The following is a 22,167-nucleotide window of genomic DNA, read 5'->3' as shown; positions in this document are numbered from 1 at the left end:
GCCCTCGGAACTCTCCTCTGATCACTCCCCCCTGGGGTCTCCTCCTGACCCTTAGAGCGCTGGGCTCTGCCTCCCTCCCTCCACGCCCGTCCCGGGTCCTTCTCACGGACACGTGCTAACCTCGCGCCCGGGCTGCCGGGGGCTGCGTTCTCCTGTGTGCACTCCAATGAGCCTAAAACCGCGCTGCTGCAGAGCAGACCCTTGGCCCGGCCAAACGCGGAATCAGCCTGTCACGCCGAGAACTCGGGGCAAAGCGTCACCGGGCGTCTGACTGACGGCATGCGTCTTGCTTTGGTCTGACTTACCATGTGCCTTTTGTTCACGAAAAGTTTTCTTCTGGCAATCCAGAAAACTCGGGCCCTCTTACTTCCGTCACGACTTTGCATCTTTTGTTCCCCGTACAGATTAGAGTCTTTGTTGTGACTGCATAACCCATTCAGTCGGAAGATGTCCCGCCCTCCCGGCTCCTGTCTGCTCCCTGCCCTGCGGTGGCTGGCGCTGGGTGACAGTGACTGTCTGCTCTGTCTCAACGCCCAGGTCTCATACTGGACAGATGACGCCGGGGACCCCTCGATCGGCCAGGTCAGAGTCAGTGGGAACGTCACGGCCAAGACCATCACGGGGCTGAAGCCAAACACCGTCTACTTTGCCTCGGTCAGAGCTTACAACACAGGTGGGACGGGGCCCTCGAGCCCCCCCGTCAACGTCACCACCAAAAAGCCTCGTAAGTACCCCTCCCGGACCGCAGGCCAGTGTCGGTGCGACCAGACACACAGGCCTCTGCCCGTCTCCTCCCAGCCCTCCCCGTCCTGCGTCACCGACGGCTTCGGACGGCGGGTGGGCCTGTCCGGCCAATAGGGACAACTGTCCACACTTCCTCGTAATAATCAAAATCAGCTGGTGTGAGACTTTCAGAATTCCCAGAGGGGACTATCCTGAACGTGTAGACGAGGTTTAGCAACACGGGCTGGGGTGTCCCCCCCCGGCCTGAGCGCGCACCGGACCCCCCGCCGAGAAATAACCGTTCGGCTCCCCGTCTCTGACCGCAGAGCAAGCACAAAGTGGTGCTGTCCTCACAGGGGACACTGAACGGATGACGGCAGAAGGAATCCGGAACGGACTTCAGGAAATGCGCGGCATCACCTGTGCATGTTCCGTCGGTCACCCGGGCCCCAGCGTGTGGCGCTCAGCAGTGGGGCCCTCCACGGTCAGGCGGCGCAGGGCTCCCCTTCCCAGGCGCCTTCGCAGCCAAGTGCACCTGGCAGCCCCCGCGGTCCCCAGAGCAGCCCCTCCGCGCCTGTCCCCTCCGCGAACGAGCAGCCGGCGTCTGCCCCAGCGGCAGGGCCCGCTAACGGGAGGGTGAACCGCTGCTCGCTGCTGCCTTGGCCCGGCGAGCGGCTCTGGTTTTGCGTAGACGTCCCGCAGCACGAGGCACGGGGACCACGGGGGACCGGTCGGATCAGACAGGCCTCGGGAGGAACTGCAGCATGTACCTTCCACGATTGCATGTTTTATACTCACGTATCGTAGATGAACATAAAGCTATTTGTGTCCACAGGCTTTTTACAACACACTCTCTGGTCTCTGAGTCTTGATGAGAAAGAGCCACAAATCTGCTGAATCTGAGAAAGACCGAGACACGAACTCCTGGCCCCTGGCCACGGGCAGGAAAGAGCGCGGGCCTTTAAACGCTGTGCTCTGACCACATCTCGTACTGGGACGTAATAGGCACTTGAACCGGTTTGAGAACCAAGTGACGCAGAGTTTCCCCCCCGTATACAGACAGTTGTCATGTCCCGGGGAACTCGGGAGTCACCACGGGTCCTAGGCCTGTGATTCCGGGGTTCTCTGCCCACTACGGCCCCTCCTCCAGGCAGCAGCCAGGGCGCCGAGGTCTCGCTCTGGGTGCGTCGCGGACCGGACCGGGACCAGAACAAGGCGCTCTGCTCCCATCTCCCTGCGCGTGGATGGAAGCCGCACCCTCACGACGCTCCCCGGTCCTGGGGTGGCCCCTATGGGGTGCTGCTGCAGCAGCACCTTGGAAACCACGGGGCCCTGTGGGATTAGGGGGTCACGCCGGCGGACCAAGGTCTGGAGGCGGTTCCATTTAAAACAAGAAGAAGAAGAAAGCAACACCATGAAATAACCACGAATTACGAAAAGCTCTTTGAAAACAAGTAAGAGGCTGAGCGTAGGGAAGGAGGAGCGTGTGGCGAAGGCCACGCCTTCTCACGCGACATGAAGGCCAAGAGGAGGTAGGGGACGGAGGGACGGCCCACGGAAGGCCCCGCACGCACGCATGCCTCCGCCGTCCCCATTACCACTGTAGCCGGCCATCGGGCTAGCTTGCTTCTTACAACGTCCGTGACCTCACAGCAAGTATCATAACCTGGTGAAAATGAAGTCTCCCCCGAAGAGGGCACGGAAAATATACTGTGACCCTCACAGACATCACGTCTATAGAATTTAGACTCACAACTGAAGGGAGAAAAGGTCTTCGCTCAACTCCACGAGGAAAAGAAACAGCACCGCTCGTCCTGAAGGGAGTGTTCAGACACAGCAACAGAAAGTGTCTGCAGATTTTGGTGCCCTTTGGCCCCTGACCTTGACCTACCAGCCCTCTGTGCTGGATTTTCCTCGTTGCAAAGATGCAATCAACCCACACGTAGACAGAGAGGGAGCGTTAAGCTTTTATTTCATCCTGCGCTCACATTCTCCACCTTCCCCAAATGCCAACCCCGCGCTGTTCCTCAGAACTGTAACGTGAGGAGTTGTTTTTCGGAATTGAGTTCACAGTGTGAACCGCAGTTGAATATAAATGCCATTTACAGAAAAATTGATCGGAACTGTGGAAGGCTGGCATGAGGATGCTCTGTCATCTGATTAACAGAAAATGATTTACCCTTTGGAAATTGCCTGCAAAGATGTTCTGAAAATTAGAAAAGCGCTTGCTTGTTGGGTTTCCCGCTGACCAACATGGCGCCGACGCCATGCGTATGTCCTGCATTAGCCATGTGACTGCGTTTGGTTTTCCAAGGTAACAAATTTCAGTTTCATCTTAGATATTTGCAATTCAGTTTTATCACGTGCGTAACACTCACGAAGCCAGAACTGCTAACAATGTTCATATTCTGGGGTGGCCTTCTAAAGCGACTCTCAGACGCTGCAGTAACCGTCCCGGGCAAATGGCGGGAACACCGTGGCCACGCTCACTAGTGGACAGAGACGACACAGCCTGCGGACTACGGGAGCTCCCAGGCGATCAGCTGAGGGGACACCGCTTTATCTGCCTTTGAACAAGCACACAAAGGACTCAAGCAGGAGCAACACTGTGAAGGAAACATCCTGAATGCGCCCTAATTATATGCAAGCGGGGAATCATTTGCAAACATGGGGACGGAATTATCAGTAACAAGCCTCTCTGAGCACAACTGAGGAGCCGATTACGTCACAGAGCCGCACGGGCAGCGGCCTCTCTCAGGACAGAGAATTAGCAGACACTGAGCGGTGTGTGTGCGCCGCTCACCACGCACGGAGCCCGTCGCTTCCCTCCCCCGCGCGCTGCAACGGCTACAGGCCGGGCGGCGTTCATGTCGCCCCAGAGCTGGAAAACCGGCTCTCTCGGCAGACACTGGGCCCAGACTCATTTCTCTCTGACTCCAGAGCCCGACTCTACCTCCTGGGCAGCAAGAGAGGCACAGCCCCCCAGGCACGCAGACGCCTGCCCGTCACCAAGCTCCTGCCCAGCAGAGCGCCGCTCCCTCCCTGCCCACGGGGGCCTCGCTCTGCTCCAGTGGGCGAGGACGTGGCAGGCATCAGCGCTGTCCCCAGCCTGCGCCTCACCGAGAGCTTCACGGTGTTGGAAGCAGCCTGATGCCGACAAACTCCCACAGAGAACAGACGGGGTGGCAGCCGGACCTTGGGCTCCGTCGCTGCCAAGGAGCGCATTTCTGCTTTCTCTGTATTGACGGCACGACGCTGTTAATGTGGGTGCTTTGTGCTCAGCGCAGAGATCAAAGGAGCGTGTCTGAGAGCACACTGGACAGTAAAGCTGGGATAGCCAGTGAGGATCCTTCTATTACCTCTTTTGTAGCTAAGGAAACGATCAGAATAGCACCCAGGGCCGAGGACTGCGGAGTCCCGACCTTCAGACAGAAGCGCGCTGACCGGCACACGTAACGTGGGGCCACGTGCGGGGCTCAGGCCCCGGACCCCGCCAGAGCCCTGCTGCCCAGGAATGGGTGAGGGCGTGGCCAAGGCCACGGGCGTGTCTGCCCACAGGGGTGCTGCAGCCGGGCCGTGGCCAAGAGCCTTGACTGCAGGACAGCATGATGAGGGGACGGCCAGTGTGTCCCCTGCGGGTCTGCCCGCAGCCCAGACCCTAACACAGGCTGTGAGCAGCCCTCCTCCGCCCCCCGAGGGCACAGCCGTGAACGCAGCATCCGCGAGACGCGCTGGGGGCGGGGGGTGCTGAGTTCTGCATGGCCCAGGCTCTGGGTAAATGTGCCTGCACGTCACTGCGAGACTGACTCAGGTCTGCATGATAAACCCAGAAGCCAGCAGGAACTGAGCTCCACAGGAGCTTGCCGGGGGGGGGGCGGGGAGCTTTCTCCCTCTGCTGTGTCCCAGCCGAGCAGCCGGTGACTGGGTGAGCACAGGGACACCCCAGTGGGCTCGGGGCCAGGGGACGCCGGTCACACCGCCGCCCGTCCGGGCACACGCACTGAGTAACGGCTCCGTCAGAGCGCCGGGAGGAAGCACTGCCCTTCCCACCGGGGTTATAACGAGTTAGATGTGGGGCTCCTTCAGCTTCACAAACACCAGTCAAATGCCAAAACGTCCTGCTGGGCAGTGGTTTTATCTGAGTCTTTGGGTTCCAGCCGAATTGCTTTTAATCTCTGCAGTTTTCCAATCTCAACGCTAACTGTGGTCACGGGAAGCACCGGGTTGGGACTCCGAAGGGGTGGCTCTGGGCTCCCCAGCTCTCAGGAGCCGCCTGCCTTTGGAGGCCCCTCCAGGCTCCGGCTTTCCTGCGGGCGACGTCTGTCTCCCAGGCAGGCCACCCCCACTGCGCCTGTCCCCCGGTTTCCTGCCACCTCTCTCCCAGACAGCACTGATTTCTGCGAACTTCAAGTAGCTCATTCCATTTGTCACGGGCTTCCCTTCTCTGGGGTCCCCACAGCTGCCTGTGGTCAGTGACCGTCCCCGTTCTCACCCTCAGGCACAAGGGATAGGGCTGAAGTGGACAAACGGCCAAGTCCGGTCCGTCGCCAGCTCTGTCCTGGCAGTTCTCGCCTGGACTGTCTAGGAGCAGGGCGGGCGTCCAACCTCGGGCGCGGGGGGTGGTCACGATTCCCACCCCGCACCCTGGGAGTGGCCGGCGGGTGGCCCCAGGGAAGGGGAGCCCACAGCAGACCCTCCGTGGGCAGCGGGCAGGGGGCTGCCTGGCTTTTGGACACTTTCTCTGGTCTCTCCGGAGGTTGTGCCACCTTTTGCCGTGAATTCTAAGAGACTGGCCTCTACCCTTCACAACTTGTTACTAATTTTGGCTTAAAATACCTTGACTTGGTTGTTTCTTGCAGTCAGAGTCCTAAATCGAGTTTGGAGGGTAGAAGACCACCCAGCACGAGCCCTCCTGGGTTGCCGCGTGCAAGGGGTTTGCAGCCCGCCTGTGTCTGACACGCACACTGGTGAACAGCCACGCGGGACCCTGGGCAAAGGGGCCCCGTCCGCTCACACGTGACAGCGGAAACAAACCCAACAGTGATGACCAGTAAATTCACGCTGCCCCCGCAGCGAGCCGTGGTTAGCTCACGGGTTTGCCACAGACCTTCCCCAGTGCCCGGAACCTGAACGAATTTGCTCACTTTAATTAGAATTAATATGATATTTCCAGTGATACTGAACACACTTCAGCTGCTTCTGCGTAAACCGCCCGGGACGCATTGTGCCTGTTCATGTTAATGGGTCGTAGAGTGACCAGGAGCGAATTAATATTCATTCAGGTTTCTGATGATCTTTCCAAGCGCCAAGCCAGCCGCCGGCGAACATCGCCTGGAAGCTGACGAACTCGAAGTTGTGCCTGAACTGGGAGCACGTGAGGACCACGGAGAATGAGTCCGAGGTGCTGGGTTACAAGGTGAGCCCTCGGTCTCTCCTGAGCGTATCGGCTAAGTTCGTGCACAGCCAGGCACGTTGCAGCCAAGTAGGGGACCCATTCCGTGCCTGTGGAAACTTAGGAATCTTTAAAAACTAGGTCTCAAACATACTCAGCGTTGCTGTTTTTAACTTCCTCATTGAAAACTTTAAAATCCTGAGGTCCGTAAGGTGCCGTGGGGCGTGAAGGAAGAAAGCTCTATAGTTCGCAAGAATTCTTCAAGCGACTCTCCTTGCTGCCCAAAGACGGTGGTGTCTGTGGTTTGTTAATGCAAGATGAGCGGGAGGCCAAAGGACATTATTCAAGTAGGGTTTCTAGCACTTAAGCTGCAGGAGGACATGATCACTTACCCACATAAAAGGGATCGAACAGCAGTCCAGTCGGACACCCAGAGCAAATCACTTCCCTCCGTGCGAATGGGCGTCCTCGCCCGGCCCTCGCGCAGAGTCAGCGATTTGAAATGGGTCCCGACTCACCCGTGACTTTTCACGGCCAGCTTCAAAGACAACAGCCTCAAGCTATTTAATTGGCAGAGACAAATCTATTCTCATTTCAGAAGCACTGGCCAAAAAAGCACATCTTTTCCTTAACACTAAATTTTCAAACAAAGGCACAACGGGGTGTGTCCGTCCCGGGCATGGCACGCGCCACGCTGTGCCTTCTGCGCTGCTTGAGCGCGTGCGGGCCCCGGGACAGGGGTGGGCCCGCTCACCGACCCGCCGTCCCGTGCAGGTCCTGTACCGGCAGAGCCGGCGGAGCGCAGCGCACGTGCTGGAGACCAACGGCACGTCCGCGGAGCTGCGGGCGCCGCTGGAAGGGGACTACCTGGTGGAGATCAGGGCCGTCAGCGACGGCGGGGACGGCAGCAGCAGCGCGCAGATCCGGATCCCCAAGGTGTCCAGTAAGTGGCGGCCGCGTCGCTGCTGCGGGCTCGGACCCCGGCCCGGGGGTTCTTGTCCAAATGCCAGAGAAAAGAGTAAAGGTCTGTGCTGCCATTTTCAATTGTGAGCAGGAGGTGACGAGTCCATTTCTCTTTAAATAACCCCGCAAAGTTGCAACATGTCTACGTAACATTCACAGCTTTCTGGTTCCTCATCTGAATCGCAAGAAAGAAAAAGGACTGCGTGTCCTTGTGCCTGATTTGTTCTGCTGGACAAAAATCATGGTTTTATTTTCCATGGGTATGCACAGCGGGGACGGCGAAGGTGGAGCACGCGGCATTTCCCTTCCCCACACCCGGGGCAGACATTGCCAATCCATAAATCCCGACATCACCAATCAATCAATCCCGACATCAGTAATCAATCCCGACATCACCAATCAATCAATCCCGACATCAGTAATCAATCCCGACATCACCAATCAATCAATCCTGACATCGCTAATCCATCAATCCCGACATCACCAATCAATCAATCCCAACATCACCAATCAATCCCAACATCACCAATCAATCCCGACATCACCAATCAATCCTGACATCACCAATCAATCAATCCCGACATCACCGATCAATCCCAACATCACCGATCAATCCCGACATCACCAATCAATCAATCCCGACATCACCGATCGATCCCAACACCGATTGATCCCGACCCTCCCGCTGAGCAGAGTCCCAGACCTGCTGGCTACAGTGTTGCAGGCGGGGGCCACACAGTCTCAGCGCAGAATAACGAGGTATCGTTTCTGTGGCAGGAGAACCACTCCCTCTGCCTGAAGCCGCGCCCGAGTCACCAGCCACCGTGTGCCGGCCGGGCCTCGCCCTCCCTGCACCCAGACTTGGTCATTTGGGGCATTTGCGTTTTCTCACGTTTGCATCTGAGACAGACACCCTGGGACCCAGGGAGAGGGCGCCTCCTAGAACGAAACACAACATGAGGGACGCGAGGGTGCATGTGACGCATGAACCTGACAGGCGACTTTGTTTGGTTCTCAGCAGACGGTGCTTTCTCTGTTCCGCAGGTCTGAGCTCCAGAGGCGTCCCCGTGTCAGAGCCTGGAGACCACTGCCTGTCCGCTCTCTTCATGGTCATTTCCTGTTTTGCTACCCGGCCACTTGTACGATGAATAAATCCATAAATTCCGTGAGGTTTCTGAAAGCAAATCCTTCTGTAAATCAGCTCTACAGTCCCATCACGAGATGCATTCTTATTACAGACTTGTTTGGAAAGTAAAAAAAAAAGAAAAAAAAAGTACATTATTAAGATCTTGTAAATATCTATGGTACGGTAATAAAACAATTTTAAGCACTTTTGAATTTCAAAGTTTGCACATGATTGCATACATTCAGAAGGTGCCAAATGAAGCTGCGGAGTTTTAACTGCTGTGGCTTTTAAGTGACTGATATGGAGTATAAATAACTCCCCTCGATGATGATGATAAATATGATATAGCCTGCAGTTCTCATAGCGAAAATGTACATTTTTATATGCTAGCGGCAATTTACTCCAGTATTAAAAACTGTCGCCCTACTTGGAAATAAAATAAAATTATGTCCTGAGAGTCGGGATGTTTTTAAAATGGAAGCATTCCAACGGTGATGTGCTTCTATCTCTGACTCAAGTGGGGACAAGAGGCACTTGTACCTTACAATATACCCTGATACACGGTCTTCTCCGCTCTGTTCTAGGGGATGCTGTGTTAGTAACGGCAGGGAAAGGGCTTCATGGCAAAGCAAAAAAGGGCAGCAGACATCCGCCTAAAATAACCTAACAACCCTGGTCTGCGGTGAGGAGCTCCTCCCAGCCAAGTTCAGTTTCTCCCAGCAGGTCTGTCTTCTGCTGCGGAACTCGGTGCATGAACAAGTCTCAGGTGATTGTTGTAAGTTGTTGGCAATGTATGTGGCCTTACCTCTCTTCAATAAATAAATCTGGGAACAGCATTACTTAACCAGATTTTTGACATTTTGGTCCAGATATTTCTTTGCCAGGCTTCTCTCCGGCCACAGAGAGAACCCGCACGCGGCCCGCGGCTTGGAAAGTCTCTGCGGGCTGACGCCTTGCGCGGGGGGACCGAGGTCAGGCCGGGTCTGGTTCCCGGGTCGCTCAGCGTGGAGAAGGGAGCGCACGCGTGGCTGGGGCCGACCGCGTGGCCCCCGCTGCCCCTGCAGCAGCCGGGAGGGAGGCCTGCACTGCGGCTGCCCCCGCTCGCGGCCCTGCGGGCGTGAGGTCCTGGCGGCAGCGGCGAGGTCTGTGGGGCACAGAGCTGCTGCTGTGTCACCGCCACGGGACCTCGTCGCTGTGCTGAGAAGATCCGGGCCGTCCTCACACAACCCTCAGAACTGGATTTAGGTGTTTTCACCGTACCCAGCGTGGTCAGCTGGACAGTGATTTGTCACCGCCATGAACTTGTCCTCGGCTGGACACGCAGCCAGACCATGCCGGCCGACTGGGCTTTGGAGGAGCCCAGAGACTGAGCCCCAAGTTCCGTGGGAACACGCTCCTGCGGACGGTCACCGCCGCCTGCGCAGGACAGCCGAGCAGCCCAAAGGTCCCAGGGACGGCGGCCCGTGGTCTCCGTGTTTGCTCAGCTCGGTGGAGGAGGGGGGCTCAACAGCCCTGAGATGCGCGTTTCTGCTGACCAGGCGACTTAGCGTCCCGGGCCTGTGCGCGTAGGAGGCCGAGGCTCAGCCGGCTTCCCCAGCAGCTCTCACGGACACGCGTGCAGCCGCGCCTCTCAGGGACACGCGCACAGCGGTGCCTCACACGGACACGCGCGCAGCCGCGCCTCAGTCCCGGCTTGTGGGGCATTAAAACCGCACTGCCCCGGCCTCACCCGCTGCTTACACGCCCGTCAGTCCCGCCGACCTGCGGAGTGGGGCCCGCCACTAACACGGCGCCGCGCTCCGTTCTACGCGCCTCTCTGCTGCCGGCGAGGCTGCGCCTCACCCGTCCCCCTCCGTCTCAGGTCCGGGACCAAGGACGCGTCCCCGGTGTGGCGGGTGACAGAGCCGCCCTCTGCTGCGAGGAGTGACAGCGTGACGGCACCATGCAGCCCGGGGTGCGGGGAATCCGGCGCTGCCTTCTCATTACGATGACAATGAACAAAGGAGTATCAACATCTGGAACTTTTTATTATCTTAAAATTTGGAGATTTGCTTTCTACTTCTTTCTATTAAACTTGTTTTCAGTCATGAAATTGTATATAGTAGCTCCTAGGTTTTCCTTCGAGTCTTTACAGCTAAACGGTTTTCATAGAAAAGCCACTGGTTCCCCCGTCAGTGTTCGGTATAGTCCTCGGCAGAGAAAATGATGCTCACAACATATATTTTGCTTTCTGAACCGACTTACACAGCCAACTGGCAGGGCAGCTCGTTTTCCCTTAGTGCCCTCAGCAAGGTAAGTAGTTTTACGAGCCTGACTCAAATAATCAGCCCCCGAACCTCCAGATTGTGGTGAAATAACGTAGCCTTGGGATAAATTTAAAGACCAAAATGGACGCAGTCATTCTCTGGGAAGACATCAGAAATGCTGAATTGTTCTCCTCTTTTTGAAAACATCTCCTACCACCCGGGTAGTTACACCGTGGAGGGCGCTCCTCCTGCCCGGGGTGCGATCGGGGCAGAAGCAACTCAGAGGCCTGAGGGGCGACGGGAAGCTGCCGGCAACGCGACGCCGTGGGCAGAGGGAGTCGCAGCCCCGGTCACCAGCTGCCCCGCGCCTGCAGGGGAGTGAGGGCGCCCGGCCCGTGACGCTCGTTTCCCGAACCCAGCGCCCCGTGGCGTAGGGACCGACTCTTGAACAGCGATTAGTTAATGTTTGTCAGTCCCTTTGTCCATGAAAAGCATTTCATCAGTTGAATCATTTTCATTACGATGGGTTTATTTTTTCCCAGAAGTGTACTGACCTCGGGCAGCCGGGCTCTGAAAACGCACGCCTTAGTGGTCAGGACCGAGTACAGGGCGAGGGAAAAAGTCGGGAGACAGTTTAAAAGGGAATAATTTGGAGGTGCTGCAATTCGAGGTGAGTTCCTAACAGCCTGTGTGGACCCCATGATTTTGATTCAGACAGGAGGTAACTGCATCTCTTCACTGAGCAGGCGGATGCAGGCTGGCTTCCCAGCTTGTGAAGCAAATGTCATAGCAACAGACCGTCTTCCGCAGATGATATTTACTCATCACACGTCTGCAGTGCCCCCCAGGGCCTCCGGCAGTAACCGTGATGAACACAGGCCCCTTTTATCACCTTTAAGGGTGGCGGCTCTCACACCTCCGCACCGGCCCGCAGCCGAGGACTGGGAGCTGTTTCTGCTCACAGCGAAGCATAATTCCGTCTATCCTCGGCCTCCGGAAGCAGATCACCTTCCTTATCTGTTTAAAAGTGAAAGTGCTGTCAGCCTCAATTTTTGTTATGTTTAGAGTTGCAAACACATAGGGAGCCGGCACCCCTGTAAGTGTCCCAGAGTTCAGGCTGCAGACCTTTGCAAAAGGGGCGCCTCGCTGCGGGGACGCGGCTCCGGTTCTTCTGGAGGCGTCAGGACTCCCTCGGGCTTTCTGGCTGGAGGGCTGCTGACCAGGGCGCCCTAAGGGCAGGCGGTCTGAAGACCCGGCCACCCCGGCTGTCACAGGACAGCGCAGCGGCGCCCGCGGCCTCAGGAAGCCCCGCGGGTCATTCCAAGGTCTCAACGGCGATGATGCTCCCCGCAGCCAGACTAACTGGAGTCCAGACACGGCGATGAAAGGCCGTCCACCTGCTGGGCGGTGACCTCGGGCCGCACATCCGGCCGGGAGCGTGCGTTTAGGGGCAGACGCGGCACTAAGAGGGCACGGCCCCTTCTCTCTAAGGTGCTCCTGGCGGGGCCCTATCGGCAGACCCGCGCGTGGTTTCCGAAAGCTCGGAACCCCTGATGCTCGGCTGAAATTTCCGGGGAAGCACGCTCTTCCCTGGCATGAAAGAGGTTGCGAGTTTCAGCCCAAGGTCAGAGCCAAGCACAGACAGATGAGAGGCCACTGCCGTCCGCTTATTTGAAGGTAGAAAGAGTTGCCAGTGTTTAGAAGCGAGAAGATGTTACGGGAACCCAGCTTTCCCTTGGCAGCCCTGGGGTGCCTTCCTGCAGGGCACCAGCCGGCGAGCACGTCCCTTCGCCCGAGGCCCCGCACAGCTGCCCCCACAGCCGCTGGCTGCCCTGTCTGGCCCCTTTAAGCACTTGGCCTTGGACTCCTGAGAACGATGTTCAGGTGGAAAGACGGTCGAACTGGCAACCCCAACTGAATGGCCTTAAGCAAGACCCTTCTCTGTCCTGAACTCCGGTTCTGTCACCTGTAAATCGCGAATCGAGTACCTTCTCCGTATTCCTCACGGAAAGTACACTCTGGAGAGAGACCCATCCATCCTGAAACGTAACCACTGTAAGGAGCTCTGCCCGGCTCAGACTCTCTCCGAATGTGCTGTTTCCAACGAGGTGCAGGGAGCCCTGTCCTTGGGACGCCAACCACGGCCTCTGAGGCGGGTGGCAGGGCCGGCGGGGCCACCTCCCCTCTGCCATCGTGTGATCACGTTGTCCCACGGTTCTGAAAGCTCAGTAATAAACATCCCCGTGTTCATGGCCTATTACCTCGGACTTACCGGGGAAAACCTCCCTCTCATACTCTCCCACTGCACTGAGATCACTGTGCGGGGAAGCACCTGTTACAGCCTCAGTGTTTTTAAATCTGTGTTACTTTTCAATTAGCTCCTTACTGTCCAATGAACTGCCGGCTCCGGGAGGACGGGGCCGCGGGTGTTTGCTGTGGTTTGTTCTGCTTTGGGTGGTCGTGGCCTCCTCAGCACCTACCACGGGCCCGGCCCCCGGGGCGCTCTCAATAAATGGGATCCATTCAGAGACAAATAAATAGCAAGGAATAAACCCGATGACGCACCTAATAAGACAAACGCACACTATTTAGCGACACAGAGCTGGACGAGACAGCGCGTTCCCGCCGTTACCGACCCTCTGACACGGACCGTCCTCTCGCGAGCACCCCCCTCGGACCTCCTGCTGCCGTCGTCCCTCAGAAGCGGCCCAGCTCCCGGGTTCTGCCACCGTTTTTACAGAACAGAAAAGAAGGGGAAATCAGACAGGTGTTCATGACATTCTATCTGTAATGTCTCCTTTATCTCACACCCGCTGGCTCTAAAAAAAAGATCAATGACACTTCTGCCATCTCACGACCCAGACAGCCCGTCCCGCTGACCTGCAGGACCTTCTGCGCACAGAGCCACAGGCCGCCCTCGCGAATTCTCCTTGGTGGCATCAGGGCGTGGGGGTGACAGGCAGCCCCGCACAGAAGTAGAGAAAAGCGCCTCCTGTCAGCAGCGAGAGGAGCTGCTCCGGGGAGCGCAGAGCAGGACACGTCCCTGACTCTCCCCGTGGCTTTGGCTCCGACCACACAGTGAGAACAGCTTTAAGTCCCTAGCCTGGTGCCAAAAGGTTCCCACGAAAATACATCCAGCTCCATCTCTGTCCTCTCATAATGTGTATCGGACACTGTCTCAGTTCTCAAATCTCTTGAACACGACTCCCAAACTGTGGGCCCCCCATAAGGTAACAGGGTGTCTGAGAACAGTCAGGAGGGGAGACAGAACCACGCCCCCTCCCGGGGTCTGAGCCCTAATCCCAGGACCTGCGGCCATGCGCCTCGATGGCAGAGGGACTTTAAAGCGGTGACTGAGTCAGAGACCCCGCAGCGGGAGACAGACAGTCCTGGGCCGTCCGGGTGGGCCGAATGCACCGACAGGGGTCCCTACATGTGGACGCTGAGGCCGCAGAGAGCCGGGAAGGAGGGATCAGACATAAGAAAAGCAAGATGGGCCGGAGCTGGCTCTGACCACGGAGGGGACCCCGCCCGGGGCGACAGCCGCCTCTGCCCATGAAGGCAGGGATGCGCGGCCTCCGGAGCCCCCAGAGGAACGTGCTGTGCTGGCCCTCAGCTGTAGCCCAGCGAGTCCCGGTCCTCGTGGGCGCCGGCCCCTGAGCGTGTGGCGGTCACAGTGAGGGGGTCACGTGCAGGGTCATCTGCGCTGGGGAGTCACAGGCGGCTCCAGACCGTCCGCCACGGAAACCCACTTCATGTAGCCAGGGGCGTGGGAACAACTCAACACAGGGCACACACACATACACACACAGATGGATACACAGCCTGGCATGCATGCGCCTGCTTACGCAGCTAGATGCATACGCCCATGCATGTAAGTACATGTGGGTTTCATGTCATCAGGACGGATGGGGAGGGACCAACGCCTCACTTGGCGTGCGTCTGCATAAACAGCACCTCTGTGTGACGGCGGAAGTGCAGAGACACCGCGGTTTCGGAGGGCCACCGAGTGCCATCCGTGCCGCCTGCTTCAAGGGGTGCCGAGTGCACAGATGGGCTGGAGGCCCCCAGCGCTGTCCGTGGGTCCTTATAAAGACCGCGCGCGTATTCCTTATGATTTACACGTAAGGAATCCTGAAATCCAGGCCAACGGCGCCAGACAGAAGTGACAGCCAGGCACAGAAACGTGAGCAGGAACACGAGGAGGGCGCGCCCGCAGAGGGACGACAGAGGCACCAGGAAACCGCAGCAGAGACGGACGGGGCGCCCTCCTGAAAACCGGGCTCTGGAATCGCTGGCAGGACGTTTTCAATCGGAGAGGAGCAGAGTGACACCCGCTTCCCAGAGGCGGCAGGAGGAGACATCCGTTTGCCGTCCCTCGTTTTGCAGCTGGGCGATGAGGGGCACACTCTCCGCCCCGGGCCGGGTCCCCAACCACGACGCTGGTGGGAGGCGCACAGAAGCCAGGGCACGCGGCTCGCCCGGGACAGGTCCGCGCCCCGCAAACAGCGTCCCCCCGTCCTCCCCACTCCCTCCACGGACACCGGGCCGGATACTTCAGGGCGCTGTACCCTAAGGTTTCTCTCTCAGGAGGCTGCTTCCCAATGGTGCCCCACAGAAGGTCCCTGAGCAGGAACTGGGCTTGGGAACGGGCTGGGCAGGCGGGTGCGGGACAGGCTGTCTCTGTCATTTTGATCGAGATGACATGGGTGTGACTCATTCTGGGGAGCTTTCAATTCTCTCTCCCCAAACGCCCGGGGAGGGGAGGGAAGGGTGAAGGAAACAATCCAAACGCACGTCCCAAAGGCAGGCGGAGGCGGCGGGGCCGTGAGGACTCAGTCCTGCGACCCAAGGACGTCCTGTTGGAGGCCGCACTGTTCAAAAGTCACCTTTGCCGGGGCAGCTAATGAAGAGCAGGACGTTATTTCTCACGGTCCTGGGAGCTGGGGGTCCGAGGTCAAGGCCGCAGTGTGTTTGGTCTCAGCGGGGGAGCCCTGCCCTCAGGGACGGCTGTCCTCTCACTGCCACCCCACGTGGGAGCGCGGTGGGGCCTCATTTCCGGCTTCACTAACCCCAACCTGAGGCTCGCACACGTGGCTGCGTTACCTCCCAGAGCCCGGCCTTCCGAGCCACCCGCCTGGATCCGGGGACATGGCCGCACCCAGGCCACAGAGCCAAGGGCGTCGCAGCCGCCACAGCGACTCCGTCCTGAAACAACGGAGCGGCACAGCCAAGCTGGGATCCGGGGTCCAGAAACCTTCACCCGACGCTCCGAGCAGGTGCAGTTTAAACGGCCTGCTTGTGCGGGAGACAAGGGTGTCGCACTTCTGCAGAAAGGAGGACAGAAAACCCGTTTGTAGTTCTCTGATGCCCAGAGAAGGGGCTGCTTGTGGCTTTCGATTGAGCTCTTTTGCCAGCAAAGGGGTTAAAAGTGAGAAGTCTTGACTTCAGAAGCATCACGTAATGAGGCTGCAGTCAAGAGATGAATAAATTATTAATTCTCCTTCTCTGAGAGAAAATCAAAGGGCTGGCTGTGAACTATCGGACCCCTCGCTGTGGGGGACACCTGCACCTCGTGCCCACTGAGAGGACTCCTCTGCTGACCTGCAGAGCCCGGAGGAAACAGAGTCGTGATTGCCCCAAAGCCAAGAGGGAGTCAGTTCCTGGAAAACTCGTGTGCTTCCTTGTTGATTTTCGGATTTCTGAGTCCACCTGCAGTTTTTCCTCCATAACACGCAGACGCGCGGTAAGCACTCATTTTGTAAAAGGGTTTAGTGAAGAGTCCCTGAGCCAACGTCAGAGGTCACCGCCTCCCGCTGCTTCCGTAGCCTGAGCCCGAGCGCCGCGCCGCCCTCCGTCATCCCCGGGCGCTGACGGCGATGGTGGGAGAGTGTTCGGTGCGCACTTGCTACGTGTGTCCTGGGGGAGCCTCGATTCGAACGTCACCTGACAGAACCACCACCGCACTGCTATTCTGTCGCCGTTTGGGTCTCTCTACCAAGACCGAGCGCCTGGAAGGACGCAGCGGTCCAAGGCAGGGACACCTCTGCACGTCACAGGAGAGACGTGCGTTTGAATCCCAGCTGCGCTGCCTGCCAGCGACGTGGCCTCAGGAAACACAGACGGCGGATACGATAGAACCTGTTTTGCCAAATATAAAACAGTCTCTGATGAGGGCACAACACAGCATGTGAGACGTGAAGTAATACGGGGGACACGGGGCTGTGTGTCCTGCAGGCTTTAGGGCCTGGCACTTTCAGCTGGGTCTCGCCTCCCGGGACGTCACCCCCAGGAACGTCTAAGCGAGGCTCCTTCTCTGCCCCATCAGCGGGGCTGATGCAGATCTAATGAAATAACGCACGTGAAGTCAGCTCTACACTGTAACGTGCAGAACAGGTGTGGATGCCGTTATAGTCCCTGCAGCTGGACGTCGTAGGTAGAAGTATTCTCTCTTCCAAACTGCACGGTCAGAGAAAACTCAATTCCGAGGGACCCAGGAGTATGTCCCCGGTGTTGACACCACGAGCGCGTGGCCGTGACGTAGCCCAGAGGACATCCCGTGACGACGGAGCCGACGGGGATGTGAGTCACGTCTCTGAGCAGAGCGCAGACCACCTTCCGGTTCGCAGTCACCGAAAACCCACCGAGAGGAACCCGGCCACGGGGGAGAGGTCTGAGGGGCACGAGAAGAGCTGCTACACTTCGAGGCGATGAACCCCAGCAGGGACTGTCAACTGAAGCTGTGGGGACGGGAGTCCTTCCAGGAGAGAAGAGACGACTACCTGCTCCGGGCGCCTCACGCGGCTCTGCCAGCGCGGATAGAGGTGTCCCGCCGAGCGGCGGGCTTCCCCGGGCCCAGCCAGCCCCTCGTTCCCTCCCTCAGCGACTGCACTTCCCCTGACAGCTCCTCGGTTCCTAAAAGGGACTCGCTCTACCGTTAAAGACTAAACCCTACAGTCGTTGCATGGATTACGTTTCACATAATTACGCGCAGGACAGACACACGTTCTGTGGCTGCATCTCACCAACGGCTCCCCCTTAGCCACAGCTGCTATTTAACGAGGAGACGGGGGAAGACGGGGCAGTCGTCTGCCCACTCAGTGCACGTGGGCGCGTCCCCTTCCATCGCGCGGGACCCAAGCTCCGCGAGGACCTGCGTCTCTCTGCGGCGTCCTGTCTGCTAGCTTGGCTTAAGCGAACAACGCGAGTCTGACTTGCCCTGCGTTTTACTCCAAGTGAGTCACGGCAGACTCCTCCGCGCCTCCCACGGCATCTCCTGTAAAAGACGCCTCGGCCTACGAATCGATGAGCCCGGATGTCACAACCCTGAGAAGTGAAGTCACAGTGGTTCATCTTCATGATCAGTGTCTTTGGCAGTTTCCATGGTGACTCCCTGGCCGGCAGCACCTTTTCTTACCAACTGTCTTCCTGTTCGACTGCTCGTGTGTCTTACTAGTGAAACCCTGGAAAACTAAAGCCCAAGCAGAACATTTTTGGGGGGAAAGATCACAAAGACAGAAAACAAGACTGAAATCCTTAAAACGTTCCACAGTGGAGCGAGGATGGAAGGGGTCCTGCCCCTCCTAGTCACTCCAAACAGCTGGGTTTGCTCTGTTCTGGGGTCACCGTGCTCTGTCCCAGGAGGAAAAGGAGGGTGGGTTGTGCTTGGAACCCCTCCCCCGCAGCCAACGCCATCTCCCCGTGCGCCCGCCCGGGTCAGGCCCCGTGGGAAGCCACGCACTCCTACCAAGCGCTGACAGCTGCCGCTGACCTGAAGGCTGACCCTGGAAAGAAGCTTCAACGCAGAGGAGACTTTTTTGGAGGAAATAAAAATGACAGTCAGCAGCTGCCAAAGAGCTTCGCTCCCACATCGGCGTCCACGGCGGAAGCTCAGAAGGCATCCTGGGATGCGGCCACGTCCCTGTCACGCGTCAGCTCGGCGCCCCTGTGCACCGGCCTCGCGTCGGTTCTGTGCTGCAGACTGAGCGCCGCAGGAAGCCGGCGGCCGGGCGGGAGCTGTGGGGTCCGGTGTGCGGGTCAGGGGGGGTCTGAGGGCCCGCTGGGACCGGGCCCATCCGCGCCGCGCCTGGGCGACCAGCGGGACTTGCGGGGCCAGAGGGGGCCGGACTCGGTTGTTCACAGTCCTCATCGAACAGCCGAGGAAACAGAGTCTACTGAGCTGAGTACATTCGTCACGGTGACAGAAAACTCGCAGGGAGACCCCAGCTGGACGCGGGGTCGATTCTTTCCCGGTCCGTGGGGGCGGAAGCAGGTAATGGGGCGAAGTCGCTTGTACCGTGTTCCCTGCTCCCTAGAATTGCTTTTCAAACGGTGCCCTTCGCCTGCGCTCCCGTTTCTGCGATTATCGCTGCGACTGGTGAGAAGACATCTTCCCGCCTCCCGCCCCAGGTCCTCCGGCTGCGCCTCGGTCCGTGGGGGAGGTGCTGGGGGGAGGGGAGGGCCGGCCTGGGAGCCCACCAGCCCCGGCTGCACCCGGCGGCCGCGCGTGAGAAGGATGCGCTGCTCCGCGTAACAGAGTGACCTCCATGTCACACAGCTGCTGGTCAGGGCCACCTCGTGCCACTGCACAGAGCCACTGGCGTCATCTCTCATGCAGGAGCGCCCCTCAGAGGCTCCAGGGAGGGACAGCCACGCGCGTGCACCTCCGGGACACTGGCGCGCAGCGGCGGGGAGGGGACGCTCCCGTGGACAGAGCAGCTGCCTCGCTAGTCGGACGGCTTCGCTCAGGACAAAGGCAGGGGCGGCCGTCCATCGGCGGTCGGGGGAGAGGAGGCAGGTCTCAGCCGGAACCTGCCGGACGGCGAGTGAAGGCCGCTGGGCCTGGGTGGGGACGCGACTCCTTACGGCGGAGGTTTCATCAGGAACCCACGGTGTTTTCACCTCCGCCCCCTCCCCCCTGGCCCGCCCGCGCCCTGTGCCCAGGCGTCCGCTCTGTTCTGTCTGTGGCTCAGACTTGTTCTTTAGCCCCCACGTGCGCGTGAAACAGTACGTTTGTCTTTCTCCGAGTTACTTCACTCAGCGCAACGCCCGCTAGGCCCACCCCGCTGTTGCAGCTGCCAGGTGTCGTTCCTGTTCACGGCTGAGTGATGCTCCGCTGTGTACAGGCGCCACGTCTCCGTCACCCGCCCATTTCCTGGTCGGGCCCCGAGCTGGCCCTCGATCCTGACCCGTACCTAATGCGGCAAGGAACTCACGGACGCAGCTCTTTCCAAGTCAGTGTCTTTCTTTTCTCCAGAGCGGACACCGCGTTCAGCCCCTGCCTCAAGTCCGGTGGGTCTGGCCTCCTTCCCATCGCCCGCAACAAAAGCCACGCTCGGTAGGTGGACACACAAGACCCCACCCGATGTTCTCCTAACACCATGACCCACACCCAAAGCCCACTTTATGGAGGCGCCATATTCCCTCTGGGGTCTGAGCTCGCGTGGTCTCGTCCATTCCCGTGACATCCCGCCGATTCCCCCGGGAACTGGAACCGCATTTGCTGATAACCCCACGGAGAGCGCAGCGCCCCGGAACGCCACGACGTCATTTGTGGAGCCGGTGCAGGTGGGCGGGTGGGACCCCCGGTTCAGAAATTAAGACTCTGAGGCGGTGACGGCAGGGCAGGAAGCCAAGCACACCCACGTCAGCCTTCATGACGCCGGCCGCGCGGGGGACCCGGCAGGCCTCTGGCTTACCTGGACCCCGCACGGTGGGAGGCGCAGCCAGGGGCACCTGCAGGCCCGCGTTCGTGCCCTTGGACACGGTCTCCTGCGTCTGTCCCCGGAAACGTGCCACGGATCGCGGCGGGCTGTCCCGCTGCCCCCGCCTCGCAGCAGCCGCTGGTCCCCCGGGGCACAGGCTGGGCTCAGTGGGCAGAGCCGCAGGGCAGGGGGCAGGACAGGGGGCGGGCGTGGAGGCCGGCGCACCCCCTGCCCCAGGCCTGGCGGTTTCAGCCGGAGCGGACCCGGGCTCTCGCCTGAAGAGGCTGAACACAACTTGGATGCACATGAGCCTCCGGCCCAGGCTGCGTCAGCCAAAGGTCAAATGTTAACGAGGCGAAGGCCTGCTCACAGGGCCCCTGGGACCCGGCCGACAGGCAAAGGAGCCACCAGCTGGGAATGAAAAGGGCCGAGTAAGCACACAGGGCCAACCTGCGGCCGGCACCCGGCTGGTCTCCCCGCCACCCCCCCCCCCCCCACGTGGCCACAGAGCCGGTGAAGAGACAGGTCCCTAAATTAACACCAGGCCATGGGCGGCCACCGCCGACTGCTGCCCGGAGCTGGGGTGATGCAGGGCCGACGGTCAGCCGCTGCACGTGCCGCGTCTGGAATCGCCCCCCTTTTTAAGTTCTCAGATGGATGGACGGGGAAGATCTGCTCCGAGTTCGTAACAGAAGTTCGTGAACAACCCAAGGGGGCAAACTGACCGGGAAAAGCGGACTTTAAAACCCACACAAGGAAGACGAGGCTGCGGAGCCACCGGCTGACAGCGCTCAGGGTTTCAGGGACGGCCTTTTCCACGTAACGCGCTAGCCCACGGCACGGCTCTCCCTCCGCCCCAGCGGTTTCGCGGGGAGCAGGTCTCTCCGGCTGCCTCCCCCGGCGACACTTCGGGGTGGGTACCGGGCGAGGCTCGGGGCCGCTGCTCTCCGTCCGAACGGGGACGACAGGGACGACATTTACTGTCTTGCGCCCACTTTCCGTGCGTCGCTCTCCGAGGCTTGTCTCTTAACCCCAACTCTTAGTAAAGTCCAGAGGAAGTGTGTGATGAGGGGAGAGGGGAGAAGGGAGACGGAAGGTTTTCCCGGATGTGAAGGAACACGAAGCTCACACGCCCTTGGTGCCTTGTTCTATGGGGACCTCTGGCTCTGGGTCAGTTTTATGGGGACCTTTGAAGGCTCTTCCAGAGACGCACTGGTTTCAGGAAAATGGAGGTTTCGGAGGGAACCCCGACGCAAACGGGTCCTCGCAGGTGAAACGTGGAGACAGAGGCATCGTGCCTGGCAGAGAGGCCCGGGGAGACCAGGGTGGACCCGGGGTGGGGCACAGAGTGTCGAAAGATGGGACCCGGCCCCGGCCCCATTCGCTAAGGGTGCGCGTAAACTTAGAGACGTTCTCCAGCACTGTTCGGCCTCTGCTCGTGGCCGCTGGACTGGGGGTGATCACTGTTTATCTTACAGGCCCTTCTTGAGGGACTAAGGCAAGCAGTCCCCGTCCAGCTCAGCACAGGCCCCGGCGTCACCCGGAGGGCTGGGACCTAGCAGTGGCTCCATTCTGTCTCCCTCGGCCGCTAGCGCTGGCTGGCTGAGCACGCACGCTTCTGGGGTGAGGAGGGGTGCAGGAGCCCCGGGTCCCCGGGTCCACAGGCGGGGCCTGAGCGCCGTGGACTTGAAGCGTTCCCGGGCGATTTCACTCCACGGCCACCGTGGGAAGCCATGGCTGCAGACCGCTGCTTTTCATGACTGACCAGATCTGGGCATCGCGTGTGCGTCCCTGAGCGCGGTCTCAGCGCGGCACCTCGGCCACTCCACCCCAACGTTCGTGCTTCTCTCTCGACTGTTTGGAGTTACAGGGACGAAGGAAAAGTCGGGGAGACCTCGTGAGTGCAGCCTGGAGCCTAACTTCCCAGTCGGGTTCCGCCCAAGAGTAAGCAGCAGCAGGGTCTCCGGATGTGTCCCCACGGCGGACGCCGGAACCTTCTGTCACACACACAGT

General features: G+C 59.3%; 1 protein-coding gene across 1 annotated transcript in view; it reads left to right on the top strand.

Annotated features, from left to right (window-relative positions):
• Window positions 1-9,040, top strand: part of CNTN6 (contactin 6) — a 122,382-nt gene extending 113,342 nt beyond the window's left edge. Inside the window, 5 exon segments of the mRNA XM_090283093.1 lie at window positions 538-724; window positions 6,027-6,139; window positions 6,890-7,058; window positions 8,123-8,190; window positions 8,192-9,040. Of these exon segments, the coding sequence (XP_090139219.1) occupies window positions 538-724; window positions 6,027-6,139; window positions 6,890-7,058; window positions 8,123-8,190; window positions 8,192-8,230 (576 nt within the window). The 3' untranslated portion in view covers window positions 8,231-9,040.
• The last annotated feature ends 13,127 nt before the right edge of the window (window positions 9,041-22,167 follow it).

Source organism: Furipterus horrens, unplaced genomic scaffold (genome assembly GCF_987537825.1).
Source record: "Furipterus horrens unplaced genomic scaffold, mFurHor1.1.pri manual_scaffold_7, whole genome shotgun sequence".
NCBI classification, from domain to species: domain Eukaryota; kingdom Metazoa; phylum Chordata; class Mammalia; order Chiroptera; family Furipteridae; genus Furipterus; species Furipterus horrens.
This window is presented reverse-complemented; position numbering and strand designations above follow the sequence as displayed.